The sequence below is a fragment of the Cherax quadricarinatus genome, chromosome 40 (genome assembly GCF_038502225.1).
Source record: "Cherax quadricarinatus isolate ZL_2023a chromosome 40, ASM3850222v1, whole genome shotgun sequence".
Classification (NCBI taxonomy): Eukaryota; Metazoa; Arthropoda; class Malacostraca; order Decapoda; family Parastacidae; genus Cherax; species Cherax quadricarinatus.
This window is the reverse complement of record NC_091331.1, coordinates 18,476,211-18,500,832: the sequence shown is the minus strand read 5'-3', so window position 1 is coordinate 18,500,832 and position 24,622 is coordinate 18,476,211. Positions and strand designations below refer to the sequence as shown.

The window sequence follows — 24,622 nt, the reverse complement described above, 5'->3', positions numbered from 1 at the left end:
ATATGGTATTTATGGTTGTATTCTAGTTTTCCTGGTCTCATTTTATAGAATGGAAGACACACTACAGAAATTGAGATGATTTTGATTGGTTTCACAATGAAAAGTACCTTGAAATTGAGCTCAAAGTAACAGAAATGTTCGATTTTTGCCTAAGTTCAAAAGTAAACAAATCATGCCATGCGTCCAATACATGTCAACTGGTGAGTCTAATATTCTTTCACAAGTGCGCTGATATTATTTATACCATTTCTACACTAATGCAGTAGTCTGCATAACAGTAAATCTTCTATTTTTTGAGAATAAAAATTCAAAGTGGAAACCAAAAGAAATATAAGAGGGGCCTGGGGATGTGACTAATGAACAGAGGAAATGTTATTTTAGTGCCAGGAATGTCTGTCTTGTTTATTCTGGACCCTATTTGTAAATTGGCATCTTTTGAAATTTGTGTGAAATTGGCAAAATTGCTAATTTCTGACCACTTTATTGGATAGTTGAAATCAGTAAATGGGCAGTTTCTTGTACTCATTCGATAGACAAAATGGAGTTCTAGTGAAATAGGTATGATTCTTGTTGACTAATACACTGGAATTGGCCGAAAATAGGGCTCAAAGTGGGCGAAAACATCGTCGAGACCGCTAACTTCGCGAGAGCATAATTCTGTAAGTTTTCCATCAAATTTCATAGTTTTGGTGTCATTATGATCAGGAAAAGATTCTCTATCTTTTCATAAGAAAAAAAAAAATTTTTTCCTGAAAAATTTTCAACCCTGAGAACAAGTTTAGGAGAGGCCCTCTCTACCCTGAAAGGGTTAAAACAATAACAAAAATGGCTGACACAAACTCACTACCATTGCAGTATACTCCTCACTTAGCGACAAATTCGTTTAACGACGTGGTCTTAGGAATGGAACTTCGTCATTAAGTGAGGAGAGGCTGTATTTTAAATCTTACACATTCAGTTTTGTTTTTTCCCATCATGCAATGCGTGGAGCAGGATCTTTTTAAGATAAGATTTTGTTTGGATTTTTAACCCCAAAGGGTCTTATTTCCATTAGTCTTATTTCCATTGGGGTCCTCAATGTTGTCCCTCAGGATACGACCCATGCCAATCGACTAATATCCAGGTACCTACTTGCTAGATGAGCAGGACAACAGGTGTCAGGAAACGCATCAAAACCTTTCCACCCCGCCGGGAATCAAACCCAGGCCCTCTGTGTGTGAAGTGAGAGCTTTGCCAGCCAGGCCACGGGGCCCCATGGTGCACACTCACTGCACAGACTTATTCTCTCATATTTGGGTCAAAATTTACTTACAGCTTATCTGAGTGAGCTGAGCTCATCATGTAATATTACAAAATGGATCCCGAGCTCAGCCATGATACCTCAGCACAGACCTGACAAGTGTTAAAGGAGGAGCACAAGAACAATATACAAGCCATGAAAGACTTGGCATACAAGAAGCTGAAAATACTGGAGGGCCCCACTTTACGGCATTTTGCTAATGCAGTGGTTTTCAATTATACTCATTCTTCATTTATTCAGACTTCCTACAATAAATATATTAACAACTCTCTATAAGCTAAGGACAAAAATATTTTAAGGTAAGTAATGTGCATTGTATATGCATCTTATAGACCTAGCTCTATTGCTCACTTTATATATGATAGTGTAAATATGTTATCAGGCTTTTATGTGTACAGTGGACCCCCGCATAACGATTACCTCCGAATGCGACCAATTATGTAAGTGTATTTATATAAGTGCGTTTGTACGTGTATGTTTGGGGGTCTGAAATGGAATAATCTACTTCACAATATTTCTTATGGGAACAAATTCGGTCAGTACTGGCACCTGAACATACTTCTGGAGTGAAAAAATATCGTTAACCGGGGGTCCACTGTATTTGAAAATGAAAAAAGACTTTCACTTTCACCTAACCTGCTATGTAAGTAGGGCCTGCCTATAATGTATAAGGGAGGTTAAAAAACTTGCAATAATATATTATAATATATACAATATAATATATACAATATATACAATACAAACAATACATACAATAATATACACAAAACACCGATACGAAAAACAGTACAGAATGGGTCACATAACCAGAGACCAAACAAAACGTTACTCGTCAATCCTAACCAGCCTGATAAGAAGGGCAAAAAAATTGTATTATGAGAACAGATTATCCAACTTACGAGGCGATATAAAAAAGACCTGGAAAACCCTATCAGAAATTCTGGGAACAAAAAAGATATCACAAAATAGCGAAATAAAATTAGCGAAATCAGATGAACCCCAACTCCCACCAACAGAAACAGCAAACAGACTCAATGATTTCTTCTCCACTATAGGACAAAACCTTGCCAATAAAATCCCAAGCTCAGATACCCCACCAAATGACTACCTCACTGGCAACTACCCGAACACACTGTTCCTAGCTCCGACTAACCCATACGAAGTCTCCCTATTATCAACGCACTAAAAAACAAGGCAGGAGATTTAAATACCTTACCACCCTTTATATACAAAAAAGTGTCACAAGTGCTCTCACCAATCATTGCAACACTCTTTAACAAATCCATTGAATCCTCCACCTTCCCTACAGTTCTCAAAATAGCAAGGGTCACCCCAATCCATAAAGGAGGAGACCAAACAGAGTTGAATAACTATAGGCCAATATCCAATTTACACCCTCTCTCAAAAATCTTCGAAAAATTAATTCATACACAAATCTACTCCTACCTCATCTCCGAAAACATACTCAACCCCTGCCAATTTGGATTCAGGCCTAATAAAAATACTAATGATGCTATTATACACATGCTAGAACATATATACACTGTAATAGAGAAAAAAGAAGTCCCACTGGGGATCTTCATTGACTTACGTAAAGCTTTTGATACAGCTGACCATGACTTGCTCCACGTAAAATTGTCACACTATGGTATAAGAGGGCACTCCCTCAACTACCTCAAGTCATACCTCAGCAACAGAAGCCAATGTGTACGCAAATGGGGCAAGCTCTTCCGCACAACCAATTACAGTTGGTGTCCCACAGGGAAGTGTCCTTGGCCCTCTTCTCTTTCTCCTATACATAAATGACCTACCAAATGCTTTGCAATTACTCAAACCCACACTATTTGCAGATGACACTACATACGTCTTCTCTCACCCGAGCCCAGTCACGCTAGCCAATACTGTAAATACCGAATTACAGAAAATATCTACCTGGATGAGGACTAACAAACTTACACTAAACAATGACAAAACCTACTTCATTCAGTTTGGTAACAGAGCTACAGATGTCCCTCTTAACATAATGATAAACGGATCACCTATCACAAAGCTAACAGAGGGAAAATTCTTAGGAATCCACCTTGATAATAGACTCAAATTTCATACACATATACAACAAATTTCTAAGAAAATTTCCAAGACTGTAGGCACACTATCGAAGATACGGTACTATGCTCCACAGTCAGCCCTCCTGGCCCTATATCACTCTCTTATTTACCCCTATCTCACCTATGGAATTTGTGCATGGGGCTCAACAACAATTAACCATCTCAGACCACTAATTACCCAACAAAAGGCTGCAGTTAGAATAACAAATTCTCACTACAGGCAGCACACTCCACCAATATTCAAAACACTCAACCTACTCACCATACAAAACATCCATACTTATTATTGCACCTATTACATACATAGAACACTTAACTCTGATATTAACCCTCCCCTCAAACATCTCCTTGCCAACCTCAACAGAACACATGACCATAACACAAAGCACAGATCACTCTTTGATGTTCCTCGTGTCCATCTCACGCTATGCAAAAACTCAATGCACATAAAAGGCCCTAAAATCTGGAATTCATTACCTGTAAATATAAAAGAAACACTACCTGTTTATAAATTCAAGTCTTTTCTCAAAGATCACTTACTCACCCAAAACCAAATAAATACTGAATAACTGAACCTTATAAATTGTATATCTTAAATGTTTCTCACAATTATATCACATAAATGTTAAACCTAAAACCCAATCAAACTTATTATTTTTTAAATACACTACCTAACAGAATACTCCATTCGACTGAATGTACAGCAATGCATGCAACCATATGACCTGTCTTTGTAATACTCATTTGTGCTTTATTGTTATCTGTTTACAATGTTTTATCACTGATTTCATCATTGCTTAGTTAATCTTAAGTTTATTTTAAGCCAGCCCGTAATGCTATGCATATAAGTGGCTTTGGCATGCTGCTCTTACCTGTATTTTTTTGTACCTCTGTATGTATGCTCAAATTACTAAATAAATAAATAAAATAAATAAATATAGTAGACAGAAATACATTGAGACTCATTGTTAAAAAGATCATAAAACTATATTTTAACCATCTGAACATGTTTATAACTTTTATTAACCGTTTAATTGTCAGTCCCATTGTATCACAGCTCTGAAGCCAGTGTCAGTCCTGCAGTATGATGCCATGAGCTCAGCTCATTCAGATCAGCTGTGAGCAGATAATTTGGGCCTGCAGCATGCAATGCATGAGCAAAAACTGCGAATGTTTTTGGTTTAAAACAGAAAATTTGTGGTGTATTTTTGTACGTTTTTTATGGTTGTATTCTTGATTTCTTTGTTTCAGTCGATAGAATGGAAGCTAGATTACAGAAATAGAGATGATTCCGATTAGTTTCAGGACTGAAAGTAGCTTGGGGATTAGTGTGGACAGTTACAAAGCATGGCTTGCTTCTGCAGTGTTTTAAAAATTGAGGTTGGAGAGTTGAAGGAGGAGGTCTTGCTTCTCCAGGAGGGGATTAGGAGGCTGAAGGTCCACCTCAATGGGTCTGGGAGTGAGTGTGAGGTGGCTGGAGTTGTGGGGAATGAGGCTTCTAGCAGTGAGGTGCAGTCTGTCTCTCGCTGTGAGGAGGCTGTAGGTGGGGAGGTAGCAACAGCTACCAGCAGTGAGGTGCAGTCCAGCACCTGCTACAAGTGGCGAGTGGTAACCAGTAATGGGAGGAGAATCAGAATAAGGAAAGTTAAGAGTGAAGATCTGAAGGTAGGAAATCGCTTCTCTGTCCTTCAGGATGAATGTACTTCAGTGGCCAGTGAAGGTAAGGGTACTACTGCCCCTGCTAACAGAGGTAAGCGCATTCTTGTGGTTGGTGACTTTCAGGTAAGATATATTGACCGTGCTTTTTGTAACAGGAATAAGAAGATGAGAGATAGAGTGTGCTTCCCTGGAGCTGGTGTTGGGGACATAGTTAACAGGCTGGATAACATCATGTCAGGTAATGGGAACAAGCCCATTATCTGTCTCAGTGCTGGTGGAAATGATATTGGGAAGGGTAGGAGAGAAGAGCTGCTAGATAAGTACAGGTCAGCTATAGATTTCATTAAGTCTAAGGGAGGGGTCCCAATCATATGTAGCATCTTGCCTAGAAGGGGAGTAGGAAATGAATGGTTGTCTAGGGAAATTGGTGTAAATTGCTGGCTAGACAGATACTGCAAGGAACTTGCAATCCCATTCATTGACAACTGGAACAACTTTTATGGCAAACATGATATGTATGCAAGGGATGGGGTACATCTCTCTGGGGCTGGGGTGGTAGCACTTGCAAACTCAATTGAGTAGGCCATTGGTGAAATGCCTATGATTTTAAACTGATAGAAGATAGAGGTATGGGTGTGTGTGGGAAGCAAGCAGGTTGCAACACTAGGGTTGGAAACAGTAAATGTATAAAAGGCATTCAGCATGAAGTTATAAATAAAGACAATAGATCAGGTCAGCAAACAAAGGGGTACAGCAGAGGGAAGCAAGGGACTAGCTCCCTTATGGTTTACTATACTAATAGCAGGAGTGTAAGAAATAAGATAGATGAGCTAAGATTAATTGCAAGTGCAGGAAACATAGATATTATTGCTATAACAGAGACCTGGCTCAATCTGAAAGATAGAGAGATGCCCTCTGAATGTCACATACAAGGCTATAAATTATTCCACACTGACAGGGTCAACAGGAAGGGTGGTGGAGTAGCAATGTATGTCAGAGACAATTTAAATTGTTGTGCTAGACAAGATATAAAATTAGAAGCGTCGGCCACTGAATCTGTTTGGTTACAGCTTCTCGGGGGCCGAGAAAAACTAATTTTGGGTGTGATTTACAGGGCCCCAAATCTTGATAGGGACTGCAGTAAACTTCTATGGGATGAAATTCGCAAGGCATCTACATACAAAAATGTTGTGCTAATGGGAGATTTCAACTATAGACAGATTGACTGGAGCAATTTGACAGGAAATTTAGAGTCAGGTGACTTTCTTGATACGATCCAGGATTGTTTTTTAAAACAGTTTGTGACAGAGCCAACTAGGGGAAATAACCTCCTTGACTTGGTTCTTGCCAGTAGGGAAACACTAATTAATAATCTTGAGGTTAATGATGAGCTTGGGGAAAGTGATCACAAATCACTCAGTTTTAATATATCATGGAATTCCCCTAATAATGGCAATCAAGTCTTCGTCCCTGACTTTCACTTGGCTGATTTCATAGGACTGAAAAATTACTTAGGTGGGCTGAACTGGAATGACCTGACTAAGGGTCAGGTAGGTGGTGATGGTTGCCGATATGACGCTTTCCAGGGCATAGTTCTAGCTGCTCAGTCAAATTATGTTCCAAATAGGGAAATCAGATCAAACAAAAATGATCCTAAATGGATGAACAATAGATTAAAATATCTGATTGGTCAAAAGAGAGGCATATATAGGCAAATCAAAAGAGGAGAGGGGCAATTAAGAAATTGATATATTCAGTTAAAGAGAGAAATAAGAAAGGGAATTAGAAAAGCAAAAAGAGATTATGAGGTTAAAGTTGCAAGAGAATCGAAGACTAACCCAAAAGGATTCTTTCAGATATACAGAAGTAAGATCAGGGACAAGATAGGCCCACTCAAAAGTTCCTCGGGTCAGCTCACTGACAGTGATAAGGAAATGTGTAGAATTTTTAACACATACTTCCTCTCAGTTTTTACACAGGAGGATACCAGCGATATTCCAGAAATGATAAATTATGTAGAACAGGATGATAATAAACTGTGCATGATTAGGGTCACAAGTGACATGGTCCTTAGGCAAATAGATAAATTAAAACCTAACAAATCCCCAGGCCCTGATGAACTGTATGCAAGGGTTCTAAAGGAATGTAAAGAGGAGCTTAGCAAACCTTTGGCTAATCTTTTCAACATATCACTACAAACTGGCATGGTGCCAGATAAGTGGAAAATGGCAAATGTGATATCTATTTTCAAAGCAGGTGACAGGTCCTTAGCTTCGAACTATAGACCAATAAGCCTAACCTCTATAGTGGGAAAATTTATGGAATCCATAATTGCCGAGGCAGTTCGTAGCCACCTTGAAAAGCATAAATTAATCAACGAATCTCAGAATGGTTTTACAAAGGGGTATTCCTGCCTTACGAATTTATTAACTTTTTTTCACTAAGTTATTTGAGGAGGTAAATCATGGTAATGAATATGATATTGTGTATATGGACTTCAGTAAGGCTTTTGACAGGGTCCCACATCAGAGACTATTGAGGAAAATTAAGGCACATGGAATAGGAGGAGAAATTTTTTCCTGGATAGAGGCATGGTTGACAAATAGGCAGCAGAGAGTTTGCATAAATGGGGAGAAATCAGAGTGGGGAAGAGTCACGAGCGGTGTTCCACAGGGATCAGTGTTGGGCCCCCTGCTGTTCACAATCTACATAAACGACATAGATGAGGGCATAAAGAGCGACATCAGCAAGTTTGCCGATGACACCAAAATAGGCCGTCGAATTCATTCTGACGAGGACATTTGAGCACTCCAGGAAGATTTGAATAGACTGATGCAGTGGTCGGAGAAGTGGCAGATGCAGTTTAATATAGACAAATGCAAAGTTCTAAATGTTGGACAGGACAATAACCATGCCACATATAAACTAAATAAAGTAGATCTTAATATTACGGATTGCGAAAAAGATTTAGGAGTTCTGGTTAGCAGTAATCTGAAACCAAGACAACAGTGCATAAGTGTTCGCAATAAAGCTAATAGAATCCTTGGCTTCATATCAAGAAGCATAAATAATAGGAATCCTCAGGTTGTTCTTCAACTTTATACATCCTTGGTTAGGCCTCATTTAGATTATGCTGCACAGTTTTGGTCACCGTATTACAGAATGGATATAAATGCTCTGGAAAATGTACAAAAGAGGATGACAAAGTTGATCCCATGTATCAGAAACCTTCCCTATGAGGATAGACTAAGGGCCCTGAATCTGCACTCTCTAGAAAGACGTAGAATTAGGGGGGATATGATTGAGGTGTATAAATGGAAGACAGGAATAAATAAAGGGGATGTAAATAGTGTGCTGAAAATATCTAGCCTAGACAGGACTCGCAGCAATGGTTTTAAGTTGGAAAAATTCAGATTCAGGAAGAATATAGGAAAGTACTGGTTTGGTAATAGAGTTGTGGATGAGTGGAACTCCCAAGTACAGTTATAGAGGCCAGAACGTTGTGTAGCTTTAAAAATAGGTTGGATAAATACATGAGTGGATGTGGGTGGGTGTGAGTTGGACCTGATAGCTTGTGCTACCAGGTCGGTTGCAGTGTTCTTCCCTTAAGTCAATGTGACCTGACCTGACTAGGTTGGGTGCATTGGCTTAAGCCGGTCGGAGACTTGGACCTGCCTCGCATGGGCCAGTAGGCCTGCTGCAGTGTTCCTTCGTTCTTATGTTCTTATGTTCAAAGTAGCGGAAATTTTCAAAGTTTTGCTGATATTCCAGAGTACACAAATAATGTCAACTGTCCAATACGCTTCCAACTGGCCAGTCTAATATGCATTACGGAATGCATTGACATTATTTATACAGTTATTACAATATTGTAATAGTCTATGCATAAGAGTAAATTTATTTTTTTGTGTGAATAAAAATTCAAAATGAAAAGCAAGCGTAATATAAGAGCGGCCTGGAGACATGACTAAGGAACAGAGGAAATGTTTATTTAGTGCCAGGAATGCCTACATTGTTTATTCTGGACCTTATTTTGTATGAAATTAACTAAACCACTGATTTCTGATCACTTTATTTAGTGGTTGAAATAGGTAAATGGGCGGTTTCTTGTATTCAATCGACAGAATAGAAGGAAAACTAGCAAAATAGCCAAGAGTTTGGTGGACTGAAACAATGGAATTGGCCAAAAATAGAGTGAAAAGAGATCAAAATCACTGATATGTAAATATCGCTGAGACCACCAATTTTATGAGAGCATGATTCTTAAAGTTTTCCATAATATTTCATAATTTTGGTTTCATCACCTTTGGAACAAAAGATTCCTATCATTTTACAAGATAAAATAATTTTTTTTTACATTCTTTGACACCAAGAGCAAGTTTGAGAGCAGGGGTCTTGACAGTGAAAGGATCAAAAAGTACCAATTTCTTTGCCACGAAGACCTTGTGGATGGCCTCCTCTTCGACCTCCTCTTGCACCACCTCTCCTTCGATATTTATTACCTCGGCCTCCATCACCTCTGAAGCCACCATCACTGTAGTTTCCTGTGCATTACAATTCAGATGAAAATAACAATTAAATACGTATTAACTTAAACTGTAGTTATGTTTAAATAATATACTGCACAATTTTTAATTTGCCTTAACAAAACTGATTTCAGTACTAATAATTTATTTTAAGTATTTATTGATATATCACATTACAAGCATGTTGATTTAATATAGTAATTTTTTGTCTTTACTTTATAGCCTATTTAATAAACTCAACATTCTAGAATAACACTTAGAAAACCTATACAGGTCAGCCATCATTAATCCGGCATCACTGGGACCTGTAGTGTGCCGGATTAGTGAGTCTGCCGGATTATAGAGCAGTTAGGTTAGAATACACTTAATTAACCTATCAACAGAGATTCTCTCTGCTACATCTTTCTCATTTTCATCACTGCTTTCTCCTCCACTGGCTTGCTGCTGTGGATTTACAACCATCTGCACAATTTCTGATTCAGTATAATGATGAAATTTGAAATTATGCTAGCCGAAATTAGTGCCGGAGTACTGATGGAACCAGATAACTGACTGATGAATTAGTGATGGCCGACCTGTATTTTGAAAACTCGCAAGACCCAAAATTGAATTCCAATTCTGGTTTCTTACTCTGCATAGATTAATACGCAGTCTGAGGAGGATCCCAGAGTAAGGATCTAAATACACCTGCCATCCGACTTACGACCTGCTCGACTTACAACCACTCGACTTACGACCATGTTTTTTTGCCAAATTTCTGGGAAATAAACAACTATTTGTGTTGTACACAGTGTTTATCCTAAACCTTACAGTATAAAATACAGTACTAACAGCATAAAAAGTAAAGTAAAACATGAAATACCAAAATAAAACAATAAAATAAAGTCATTACAAAAATGTGATGTTGATATTCAGTAGTAAAGTTCAACTTACGTCCATTTCGACTTACGACCGGTTTCTCGGAACCGAACTCGGTCGTAAGTCGGATGGTAGGTGTATTCAGTTTTATTTCTTGTCTGTTTTCAAAATTTAACTTTTCTAAGTGATTTAGAAGTGTGATCTTGTACATATATTTTTTTTCTTAATTCCAGCATAAATTAATAATTATCAATGACAGAAAATATGTAAAATCAATATCTTACCTCTACCCTGTCTGCCATACATGCTACTGGCACACAACAAGCTGTGGAATAAAACAAGTACTTAATACATTAAACCAAAAGACTTAACTCTGATGATAAAATGAAATTCAATTATTGGCTAACAGACCACCATGTATAGATACATCAGGTTATCTAATCTTTATCTTGTGGTTTAGGCATGAACTTTACTGATTATTTAATGTCCTCGATTCATAATACATATACAGTATTCCTTAATTTATCAACAATTTTTGGTGGCCATATTATTAAAAACATGAAGGAGGAGGTTGGTAGACAGCAACTGCCCAGAGAGGTACTACGCACCATCCTGCCAAGTGGGTGTAAAACAAAAGCCTGTAATTGTTTTCTGTCTCAAAACATGCAAGATTTTAGGTACGTCTTGCTACTTCTACTCACACTTTAGGTCACGCTACACATACATGTGCATTCATATATATATACACAAGCCTCTGGGTTTTCTTCTGTTTACTTTCTAGTTCTTGTTCTTGTTTATTTCCTATCTCCATGGGGAAGTGGAACAGAATTCTTCCTCTGTAAGCCATGTGTGTTGTAAGAAGCGACTAAAATGCTGGGAGCAAGGAGCTAGTAACCTTCTCCTGTATAAATTACTAAATTTAAAAAGAGAAACTTTTGTTTTTCTTGTTTGGCCACCTCACCTCAGTGGGATACAGTCAGTTTGTTGAAGAAAGATGATGATGATCATCATTAACCCTTTCAGGGTCCAGAGGCCAAATTTCAAAGTGTGCACCAGTGTCCAAGAATTTTCAAAAAATAATTTTCTTATTTTTTCTTATGAAATGGTAGAGAATCTTTTTCTGAAGGTAATAAAACAAAAAGTATGAAATTTGATGGAAAACTGACAAAATTATGCTCTCGCGAATTTTGATGTGTCATCGATATTTACGCATCAGCGATTTTGCCAACTTTGACTCCCATTTTAGGCCAATTACATTATTCCAGTCAACCAAATTCTTAGCTATTTCACAAGTATTACTTCCATCGAATAAGCACAAGAAATCACCAAGTCAACTGTTTCAACTACAAAATAAAGTGATTGGAAATTGGTAATTTGGCCAATTTAATGCAAAGTTCAAAATATTCCAATTTCAAAATAGGGTCAAGAATAAACAATGCAGGAATTCCTGGCACTAAACTAACATTTCCTCTGTTCATTAGTTATGTTTTCAGGCTTTACAAATGAATTCCATTTTGTTTTTTTATTCATATAATGAATTTTTACTCAAACCAAAAAATAGAAGATTTACTGTTATGCAATATTGTAATAATTGTATAAATAATATCACCACATTTGTGAACGTATATTAGACCCACCAGCTGGTGTATATTAGACGTGTGAGGTCATCTGTTTACTCTTGAACATCGGCAAAAATTTAACATTTCCGCTACTTTGAGCTCAGTTTCAAGCCATTTCCAATACTAAAACCAATCAAAATCATCTCCATTTCTGTAATATATCTTCCATTCTATGAAATGAGACCAAGAAATCGCAAATACAAGTATAAAAAACATACGAAAAAACATTGCAAATTCGCCGTTTTAATCGAAAATTATGGTCTCATTTTCTCTCATTATGCACTGTGTTGCACGATTTGTTTTATGTGGTGCACACATACCACACAGATGTATTCTCTCATATCTAGGCCCAAATTTACCACTCACAGCTTATCAGAATGAGCTGAGCTCATGGCGTAGATCTCAGTAGTAGTAACCAGTTACCAGTCTCAGTAGTAACCAGTTACCAGTAACCGTCCGTTGACTCAACGACCAACCGTCTTGAGTCACGGTCTCCATATTGTGCTGAGCTGACACTATTTCAAAACACCCACTACGGGGTACTGGCCAGCCGCCTAGTCAGTTTTACGAGTGTAGCCAAGGAGATAGGTAATCGGCTGCGGGCTCTGTCCACATAACAGTAATTATACGTATAACAGCCTACGTGAGTATTTCTACCCTAATCCACGTATCGAACTCCCACATGATAAATGGTGTGCAGCGGTGTGGAGCGTGGATTTACGTTTTTAAGGGTAATTCAAGGCGTTTGAAGACTGTTGTGAGTAGCCGGCAGGGTCAAAGGTGAATGCCCTCCCCTCACACCCTCCAGCCAGCAGCTTATACCCTCACTCACTACCTACTGCCTGCAAGCCTGTTGCAGCCGTTTCAAGCTTCCTGGCTTAGTTCGTGTGCTAATTGCTTCAATCTCCGAGGGGTTGACCCGGATTTTGCAATTAAGCCAGTCAGTAAGCCAGACTGTGGAAGTGAACGCCAGTCAGCCTATCATCCAGCCTGTCTCCTGTCATCCAATGGTCCTAATCCAATCCAAGTGTATCCAACTACTAGCGAACCTTGGGAAAGAGTTGCGCTAGATTTGTTAACTAATTTCCGATGTTCCCTCCAAGGTAACAAACATCTGTGTGTTATGGTAGACCATTTCACCAGATATTGCGAGTTAGTTCCTATTGCAGATAAGACTGCCGAGACAGTAGCTAAAGCGTTTAAAGAACGCATTATCTGCAGGCATACCACTCCTAAGTCCCTAGTAACAGATAATGGAGGTGAATTCTGTAATGAAATTCTTGAAAATTTGTGTACCTTGTACAAGATCTCTAAATCCACCATTGTTCCTCATCATCCTGCCAGCAATGGGTTAGCGGAACGAACCAATAAGAAAGTACTTGATGTATTGAGAGCCACTATCAATCCCAATAGTGAAACTTGGGATGAAGTTATACCTGATGTGCAGTGTGCTATAAATTCTGCTTACAATGTTTCTATAGGTGACACTCCACATTATGCATTGTACGGTGTAGATAAACGTTTGCCTTATGAGTTGTTATATTCTAATCCGAAACCAAATTACAACCCTGATGATTTCGTAGCAACTCGTACCAGCTTAGCTCAAAGTGTTTTTAGAAGAATCCGTGAAACACTTCATAAATCAACAGCAGAATTTACAAGAGTCGCAAACACTCGATCAAAGCCATCCAAAATCAAAGTAGGTTCGAGAGTTATGCTGATTAACTTTAACAAAACGTCTGCAATGCCAAAGCTTGATCAAAGGTTTGTTGGTCCTTATCGCGTAGTTGAACATATCACTGGAAATAAGTATAAGGTTAGAGAGATTAGTACTGGTCAGTATAAAGAATCGCATTTGGATCATATGAAGTTAGTATGTGACGATAATGATGTTCCAACCCAGACTAATGTGACAGACTCTGACAATCCTCCTGATCCTGTACTCTCTTCCTCTGATACTCAGTCAGACGATCAACCTGAATGTCGTTATTCCCTACGTACACGACAGGTATTGAGAAATCCTCAAGTATCATTTGTAACTTCCAATTCAGATTTGCCTCAAATACAGCATGAGTTAGCCAATGCTACAGAATTTGATCCTCCCAGAGATGACACCCATTCTGCATATGCCAATCTTACCCTAGCAGAGTTGGGGTTAAATGTAAATAACCTGTATAGATGAATAATTACAGTATCAACTTATCAGTATTCAAGAATTTTTTTTTGTGTTCATGTTCTCTCCGCATTCTGAGAGTTAACAGTCTAGATTTGCGTGCACCGAATCTGCCTTTCTGTTAAACACTCTTTCTTTGTATATATTCCTTCCTCAGAATCCGTAGATCACACGAATACAGATCGATCGATCAAAAATTTTTGTTTTTATCACTTGTAATCTCAATGTTGAGTTCGTTGTTCATTTGTTGAGTTTTAAGTTGTACTATAGTATACCTTGTATTACATTACAGTTTCAGTTACGTAAGCTTTCATTCCAACTACTTATGTATCTATAATGTTTCATGTTGTGTACTTTGACATTGTATAGAATCAGCCCAAGCCGTATACCTGCCATCTCTAGTTTGTATTAGTTGTATGTCGGGACGACATACGTTAGCGTCGCCGAGCTCTCAGTAGTAGTAACCAGTTACCAGTCTCAGTAGTAACCAGTTACCAGTAACCGTCCGTTGACTCAACGACCAACCGTCTTGAGTCACGGTCTCCATATTGTGCTGAGCTGACACTATTTCAAAACACCCACTACGGGGTACTGGCCAGCCGCCTAGTCAGTTTTACGAGTGTAGCCAAGGAGATAGGTAATCGGCTGCGGGCTCTGTCCACATAACAGTAATTATACGTATAACAGCCTACGTGAGTATTTCTACCCTAATCCACGTATCGAACTCCCACATGATATAGATCTCCGGTTTGGACCCTGAACGTAAAGCCGTAGATCTACGGCACAGACCCTGAAAGGGTTAAAAACAGCAAAACTTATTTTCAATATTTACTTTTGCTCTTTTTTTTTTATGTAAATTCTACAATATTAAATGGATTGTGCAATGGAGACGGTTATATTTTGGGCTTATGAGGAAAAAGATTTTTTCAGTAGCCAATAAAAAACAAACACCTAGCCCAACATAATCTAATTTAGTATTTAACTCAAAAGGCAGGTGAGGTTAGTTAGGTTTGGCTGGTTTTTTTGGTTGATAAAGAAAAAACTTCCTAGGCACAAAATATATATATACATATTCCCATTTCACCACTCGCTTGGTATTAGAGAAACTTGAATAACCCATATTTTCTGAGCAGCTAAAATAAATAATGATCGAAAGAGGAAATATAACATGTAAGGCTATAAAAGAATGTAAAAGAATCAATAAAGGTTTTTTAACCCTTAAACTGTCCAAGCAGATCTATGTTCACATGCGTAGTGCTCCAAAAGTAGAACTACGCTTTTTTTTACATATTTTCAAATAGCATAACAAAAAAAAAAAACCAACATCGAAGTTCTTTTTACACTTTTCAAATGTAAAAAAAGAAAAGAAGATCTACTTTTTTACATACTTTCAAATGTTGAAAAAACGTAGATCTACATTTGGACAGTTTAAGGGTTAAGGTGCCTTCAACAGGAATAACAAGAGGCTACATATTTAAATTAAGAAAAAAACAGAGCGAAAGTGAGCCTGGAATTTTTTCTTATGAACAGTGGTGGAAGAATGGAATATATTGAAAGAGGACATAATAAGTACTACATGTCGGCCATTACTAATCTGGCATCACTGGGATCTGTAGTGTGCCAAATTAGTGAGTTTGCCAGATTACAGAGTGGTTAGGTTAGAATACACTTAACCTATCAACAGAGAGACTTTCTGCTACATCTTCCTCATTTCATCACTGCTTTCTTCTCCACTGGCTTGCTGCTGTGGATTTACAACCATCTGCACAATTTCTGAGTCAGTATAATGATGAAATTTGAGTGGTATAATGATGGAATCTGAAATTATGCTAGCCAAAATTAGTGCCAGATTACTAATGGAACCAGATAACTGATTGCCGGATTAGTGATGGCCGACCTGTACAACCACTGGAAAGTAAAAACATTAATGAACATATTAACGAAGATGAGATACAAAGAGCCACATATTTGTAGCTACAAATAAGTACTGTAATTACAAATCAGTAATTGCGTGTTTCCCAGCTATCATGATTAATGGCAAGAGTTCATTCAAAGAATCTCTTAAACAGATAGTAAAACAAGCCTCAAGAATATGTTAGAAAATCATGATCAAGCAGTGAAGCTAAGTTTAAGAACTTACAAAATTGCTTATAAATTTGTAAGTTTTGTAGAGAAAAAAATTATTATTTCTCCAGCCCAGGAACATGGATACCCCCTGGGGACATGGACACCCCCTGGAGAGCAGGTGACCCCCCCCCCATCAGCTGGGATCTGAGAGCTCTCGAACTCACTCATTCACTCACACTCATGCTCTCTCAGTTGCCTCAAGGCATAAAGGGGCACATGGGCCAAAGGGACACTCTGGCTTGCCATTAGTGAGATGGAGAGGTTCACATTTCCTGCAACACTGCAGCCTATATGAGCAGTTTTAAATTAGAGTGAGATTACATATAGACAGGATGTGGTCATCACACATTCCAGAATACCTATTTGTCTTAACATGTGTGTCTGAACCAGCAATATGAGCAATAATGAGATTAAAGATTCATAGTTAATACAAGGGGACACTTGACACCCATGTGTACAGCAGGAGCTACCCTAAAGAAGCAATCACTGCACAAATTAAAGGAAAAGACATTTGTCTGGAAAACTGGCCCTTCCCCCAGGCAGGAAAAAATCCTAGAGAATATACCTGTGCACTCAAGAAGCACTCAGGAACTTATAATCTACGGCCAGCATCTTAGACTCATGGAATCCTATCTCTCTGATTAATATGAGTAGTCACAGCCGGCATCCATGCCTGTTGATCTGTGTTAGCAGTTATTCCATGTATAAAGAGGGTGGGAGCAGCAACAGGTAGGGTAGAGAGTCAGTCTGACACTGCAGTTTGTATTCGGTGAATGGATGTGTGTGACAAGGTGGCCAGCTTAGCTTGTCACTCGACATAGAAGCATTCATGGCCAGTTTCATGTGCATGCAACCAACAATCTCCAGGAAGAATAGAGGAAGAGATAACCTACTCTATTTATTGCACTAACGCCAATCCTTCCTGCCGTGAATTGTTACGGACTACAAGTCATAGTCGTCAGACATGTGTGAAGCAGATGACAGAAGACGTGGCTAGGTGCATTATCTCTTCTCACCTCTTCAGTCAAGCCTTCATGTACAGTGTCGCATCAGCTGGGACTGATACATACACCTCAGTGAGTCATTATCCGACCCGTCACTTTAACCATTTGGCTGCAGCAAAAAGGTAGATAGGCGCTGTGATAAGACAAACCATTTAGACGCTGTTATACATGGGCCATTGCCCACCAACAGGTAGGCTTAACCCATGACTCTACAGGTGGTATATCTGACATATTGATTATCTGTCAACAGGGAATGTTCTAACCCTATGTACCATCACCCTCCACACAGCCCTGGTGGGTAATTGTGGTTCTTTATTATAATAATTATATGTACTCATCTTACCTAAAATCCCACATTTTATTTAACACACCAGCCGCCTCCTACTCAGCAGGGCAACTCAAAAAAGAAGAAACACTTTCACCTTCATAAAGTTTTTGTTCTTATTTTTAGAAATTTATACTGAAGGGATTACTAACCCACTGCTCCTGGCATTATTACCTTTTATGACATGCATGGTTTACAGAGGAAAAATTCTTTTCCACTTCCCCATGGAAAAGAGACAAAAACATGTTTGTTTAATGGGGTGTCCAATTAAAATAGCCATGAATCAGACCAAATCCACTTTATCGCATGGCTGTCTGATCCAACTGTACACTTGATAAAACGGCCCAATTCACCTTAATAACGAGTTTGTCTGGTCTGAGCTTCAGCTTGGATGCCTACATTTTCACTGTTCCTGGGCAGCAAGGAAGCGGCTCAGCCTGCACCAGTTTGTCTTCACATCCTCACATACTATCATTTCGTCTCAAACTTTTTCCCTGGATTTAGTGTTTTTAACCCTTTGACTGTTGCAAGCCCCTTTCTGAAACTCATTCTATGTCGCAAAATTTTTGGAAAAAAAAAAAAATTATTTTTCCTTGTGAAATGATAGAGAATCTTTTCCTGATGGTGATGACACCAAAAGTATGAAATTTGGTCAAAAATTCATGGAATTACGCTCCCACGAAGTTAGCGGTCTCGGCGACATATATGCATCGGCAATTTCACCGACTTTGAGCCTTGTTTTTGGCCAATTCCGTTGTTCCAGTTGACCAAACTCATAGCTATTTCGTAAGAACTCCATTTTTTCCATCAACTGAGTACAAGAAACCGTCCATTTACCAATTTGAACTACCCAACAAAGTGGTCAGAAATTGGCAATTTGGCCAATTTCACGCAAATTAAAAAAGATGTCAATTTCAAAATAGGGTCAAGAATAAACAATGTAGACATTCTTGGCACTAAAATAACATACCCTCTGTTCATTAGTGATGTCTCTAGGCCCCTCTTATATTACTATTGCTTTCTATTTTGATTTCTTATTCACACAAAAAATACAAAATTTACTGTTAAGCAGATTACTGCATTATTGTAAAAATGGTATAAATGATATCAGTGCACTAGTGGAAGAATATTAAACTCCCCAGTTGACGTGTATTGGATGTGTGGTGTGATTTACTTACTCTTGAACATTGGTAAAAATCGAACATTTCTGCTACTTTCAATTTCAAGGTCGTTTTCATCGTGAAACTAATCAAAATCACCTCTATTTCTGCAATATGTTTTCCATTTTATCACGTGAGACCATGAAAACAGGAATACGATAAATACTATACAAAAATACACCTCAGTCAGCGTTTTAATCCAAAAAACGCTCAGTTTTTTTCTCATTATGCACTGCGTTCTGCAAGATTTTTTTTTATGTGGTGCGCACCGACCACACAGATCCATTCTCTCACATGTGGGCCTACCAGCTTTTTCCTGCTTGATTTGACGCTGCTAGAATTATTGAGTGTATTTACGTCCGAAACACTGGCTCGTAAGACATATATATACAACCAAAACAGTCAAAGGGTTAATCATTTTATTAAAGAACCCTATACAGTGTTATTAAAAATGGCCTCTAAAGCAAATAATTGTGTCAAAGAGAAGCATTTGACTGGTAAGCAGAAACTTTAATTAGCAAGGAGGCTGGAGACTGGAATTTCAGTAGTTGGTGTTTGTGAGGAGTATGGTATAGAAAAACAGTGTCTGACATTCAAAGGTGCAAGGAAAAGCTTACAGAATATGCTGTGAATTACAGTGTATGCACAACCCTAAAAGATTAAGATAAAATTTGTTCATATTTTTAACCCAGAGGGGTAGCCACCCAGGATAACCCAGTCCACTATCAAAGGCTGTGTCTTATTTCCATTGGGGCCCTTCAATCTTGTCCCCAGGATGCAACCCACACCAGTCAACTAACATCCAGGTACCCACTTGCTAGATGAACAAGGGCAGCAAGCGTAAGGAAACAGGCCCAACATTTCTACTCATATCAGGGACTGAACCACAAGACACTCAGCATTCAAGGCAAGTGCATTGCCAAACAAGCCACAAGGAACCTTATTCCTAAGAGGCATGTGAAAATAGCCCAAACATACAAAGATTGAAGCACTGGAATACTGTGCATCTGTAAGCTCATCTATCCATAAGAAATATTAAGAAAAATTACTGTACTGTACTGTGCTGCACTCTTAACTAGTTTTCTTTTTTAGGTACAGGTTAAGATTGTCTGTTTGCAATTGTTTTGCACAGGTGTATTGTATAGTACCGTAGTGTAAAACTGTACTGTACTCCAGATAATTCTTAGTATGTCTAGTAGTTCATCAAGATGATGGACTAAGTCTTGTTTTATTGGACATTTATCCATGTCTGGTAGTTGAACAATTAAACAGCTACATTCTTTTAATCAAAACTTTCAATAATATAAGGGATTTTCACTAAAGTGGACACCCCTTTTCCCCAAATAATCCCTTTTATGGAGGGATCATGTACAGTGGAACCTCTAATTTCGTTTGCCCTGGTTTTTGTCAAATTCAGTTTCAGACAACTTTTTTTCATCAAAATTTTGTCCCAGTTTTCATTCATAACCTCGGTGTTTGTTGAGTTGACAGTAATTCACCATACCAAAAGTGTCTGCCCATGCCCACACAAAGCATCCATGTACAGTGGAACTTCAAAAATCGAACGTATCACATATCGACCGTTTCGAAAATAAGACCATTTTTTCGGACAAACTGTGTCCCTATTATCGAACGCGCCCCTATTTTCAGACCGCCGGGTACGGGACCTGTCTGCTGGCCCGCTCTGTCCATGTCCCCGCGCAGGCGCCGTGAGCAGTCTAGCTTTGTTTATGCTTGAGTGAACACTAACCTGCAATCTCATTCACACATTTTACGATTATTTAATTGTGTTTAGCGCTTGTGGGGCTGTGAAATGAGCTGCCATGGGCCCAAAGAAACTTGCTAGCGGTACCCCTGTGGTAAAGAAAGTGAGAAACACCAGAGATGTGAAGAAGGGAATAATACAGAAGTATGAGACTGGAGTGAGACTTGTTGAGCTTGCCAGGATGTACAGAGGACTGTGGACAGTTATTTTGTGAGACAGAAACAGACGACTGTGGACAGTTATTTTGGGAGACAGAAACAGACGACTGTGGAGTTATTTTGTGAGAAACAGATGATTGTGGACAGTTATTTTGTGGGACAGACAACTGTGGACAGTTATTTTGTGAGAGACAACTGTGGACAGTTATTTTGTGAGACAAATAGATGACTGTGGAGTTATTTTGTGAGACAAACAGACGATTATGGACAGTTATTTTGTGAGACAGAAACAGACGACTGTGGACAGTTATTTTGTGAGACAGAAACAGAGGACTGTAGACAGTTATTTTGTGAGACTGGGGTCCAATGACTCAAGCTGGTCCTAGTGGCATTAAAATACAGAGAAGGGAAGCAACCCCAGAGAGGGCTTTGATACCGGAAGTCCTCATGGAGGGGGATTCTCCTTCCAAACAATTACCCCAACTCCCTCTCTCCTCCTCCCTATCTTCCAGATGCCATCACCAATCTTCAATAAAGGTAAGTAAAAATGTTATTTTATATTACTATACATAATTAAAGACTACAGCATTTCTTGTGTGTATGTAAAACTGTAATTAATCTCTATAAAATGTTTTTTTTTTGTAAATATTTTTGGGTTTCTGGAATGGATTAATTGTATTTCCATTATTTCTTATGGGAAATATTGCTTCAAATTTCAGACTTTTCAAATTTAGAACTAGCTCCTGGAACGGATTAAGTTCGAAATTTGAGGTTCCACTGTATTCTGAGTCAGTCTGGCTGTGTTTCTTGTCGGCAGAGGGTGGTAGTGAGGGTGGTAGTGAGGGTGGTAGTGAGGGTGGTAGTGAGGGTGGTAGTGAGGGTGGTAGTGAGGGTGGTAGTGAGGGTGGTAGTGATGGTGGTAGTGATGGTGGTTGAGGGTGGTAGTGATGGTGGTTGAGGGTGGTAGTGATGGTGGTAGTGATGGTGGTAGTGATGGTGGTAGTGATGGTGGTAGAGGGTGGTAGTGATGGTGGTAGAGGGTGGTAATGATAGTGGTAGAGGGTGGTAATGATTGTGGTAGAGGGTGGTAATGATTGTGGTAGAGGGTGGTAATGATTGTGGTAGAGGGTGGTAATGATTGTGGTAGAGGGTGGTAGTGATTGTGGTAGAGAGTGGTAGTGATTGTGGTAGAGGGTGGTAGTGATGGTGGCAGAGATAACCTCTTCCCTCCTCGCCGTCTTCCATACGCCAACAAGAGTCTTCAATAAAGGTAATGTTAAATGTTCATTTATCCATTTCATTAGTCCTTTATATTTATTTCTCATTGTTTTCTGCAGGTAAATCTATAGTTATTCTCTATAAAATGTATTTTTTGTTAATACTTTCGGGTGTCTGGAACAGGTTAATTGGATTTACACTATTTCTTATGGGAAATATTGCATCAATTTTCGTTGAATTCAGTTTTCGTCAGACTTTCTGGAACGAATTAATGACGAAAACTGAGGTTCCACTGTACATCAATTTGTACAATTTTCATGTAGCCAATGTACATGCACACAATAACAAATAGCAACACATGCTCAAGGCACAGTACTTGCCCCCATCTTGTTCCTCATCCTCATATCGGACATAGACAGGAATATAATACCTTGCAGATGACACCCGAATTTAAATGACAGTATCCTTCATTGAAGACACTGAAAGACTCCAGGTGGACATAAACTAAATCTTTAAATGGGCTGCAGAAAACAATATGAAGTTCACTGATGAGAAATTTCAGTTACTCTGATATGGAAAACATGAGGAAATTTAAACTTCATCGAAGTATAATACAAATTCCAACCACACAACAGAGCAAAAAACCAAAGTCAAAGACCTGAGGGTAATCATGTCAGAGGATCTTACCTTCAAGGACCATAACATTGTATCAATTGCACCTGCTAGAAAAATGATAACGAGACCCTTCAAAACTAGGGATGCCAAGCCCGTGATGACACTTCAGGTCGCTTGTTCTACCTAGGCTGGAATATTACCGCACACTAACAGCACCTTTCAGGGCAGGTGAAATTGCTGTCGTAGAAAATGTACAGAGAATCTTTACGGCAAGCATAACTGCAATAAAACACCTCAATTACTGGGAATGCTTGAAGTTCCTCAACCTGTACTCCCTAGAATGCAGGACGGAGAGATATGTACATGATTATATACACCTAGATAATCCTAGAGGGACGAGTACCAAACTTGCCCACGAAAATCACTCCCTACAAAAGCAAAAGACTTGGCAGACAGTACAATATCCCCCCAATGAAAAGCAGGGGTACCACTAGCATGATAAGAGACAACACAATAAGTGTCAGGGGCCCAAGACTGTTCAACTGCCTCCCAGCATTCATCAGGGGGATTACCAATAACCCCTGGCTGTCTTCAAGCAAGCACTAGACAGGCACCTAGTCAGTACCTGACCAGCCGGGTTGTGGTTTGTATGTTGGATTAATAGTCCAGCAGTAAACGCCTAAATGATCAGGCCCTGATCCACCATGAAGCCTGGTCACAGACTGGGCCGTGGGGGCATTGACCCCCAGAACTCTCTCAAGGTATAGTACAGCATTGTGTGTGTACTTGTGCCATGTGCTTGAAGGTCTCTAGCCTTACTCATAATTACAAGTTAGTCAGGCCAGGCTTGGTCAAGTTGGGTCACAACTTTCAACAGGTTAGATTCTACGAAGGGGTTTGTGGTATAAATCTGTCCACTGGCTGTGAGGTATACATGGACTATGGTCATATGTATTATGTAGATTTAATCAAGGTTAATGTAAGTTAGTTAGTTTAATATGTTTATTATGCACCCCATACCCATCCTGTGGGCGGTAGTCTATACGTAAGGGGATGTAGATGTCAGTTGTGGTAGACCTAAACAAAACATTAAAAAATTGGTAAATGAGTAAAAGTATGACATACTTCCACTGGGTTCTTGAGTGAAGTGTTGAGTCGTTATTTAGGCCTCATACACAATTTAAAATTTTAAAAATGGTTTTATAATATAATCAAAACCACGTGCTAAACCCACTTGGGTCATACAGCACAATGATTTTATAGAGTATATTATACAGAACTTAACCCACGATAGTTAAGGTTGTTATAATAGCACAACGTTGATCATGAGCGCAAGTACCTGGGTGTTAGTGGACTGGTGTGGGTCGCATCCTGGGGACAAAATTAACCTAATTTGCCCAAAATGCTCTGCATAACAAGGAGCTCTCTATATAGTGTCAGTGATGTCTGATAGGTCTGTATAAGTTGCAACCTATATCTCTAGAAATAAAGATAAAGATAAAGATAAAGATAAAGATAAAGATAAAGATAAAGATAAAGATTATTATTATTATGCTTAAGAAGCTTCAATGTTGATGGTGTGGCGTCCTACCTCCAGGACTGGAGTCTGGCTACACAAGACAAGGGGCTCCCAGCCACCTTGAATGTTGCTACTGCTGGAGACCTGATGCCCCTTCTTCTTCAGGCAACCTTTATTATTATATTAAAGAGCGGAGCACTAAACCCGTTTGAGTAACGCAGCGCCTGGGTGGAGTGTGTGCAGGTACTTGCAGTTGTGTTTGACCACAATGATGCCGGCCACAGTGATCCTAAGTGTAATATTAAATTTTTGATGAATCCCTTTGTTACGATGAATTATTTATTTCTTTGAATAACAAAATAAATTATTTTACTTATTTCTGCCTGTTTAAGGTACTTGCAGATGTGTGTTTTACAACAGTGATGCCAGCCACGGTGATCCTAAATATAATATAATCAAATTTTACATAAAAGTCATACCTTACGTCA

The 24,622-nt window shown here is 38.9% G+C and overlaps 1 protein-coding gene across 1 annotated transcript in view; it reads right to left on the bottom strand.

The window, feature by feature from the left end:
* The window catches only part of LOC138853800 (ATP-dependent DNA/RNA helicase DHX36-like), a 50,038-nt gene extending 25,625 nt beyond the window's left edge, over positions 1-24,413 (bottom strand). Inside the window, exons 1-3 of the mRNA XM_070092765.1 lie at positions 24,207-24,413; positions 10,736-10,776; positions 9,489-9,611 (exon numbers count right to left, since the gene is read on the bottom strand). Coding sequence (XP_069948866.1) covers positions 9,489-9,611; positions 10,736-10,757 — 145 coding nt within the window. The 5' untranslated portion in view covers positions 10,758-10,776; positions 24,207-24,413. The remainder of the gene's footprint in view (positions 1-9,488; positions 9,612-10,735; positions 10,777-24,206) is intronic.
* Between the last annotated feature and the right edge of the window lie 209 nt (positions 24,414-24,622).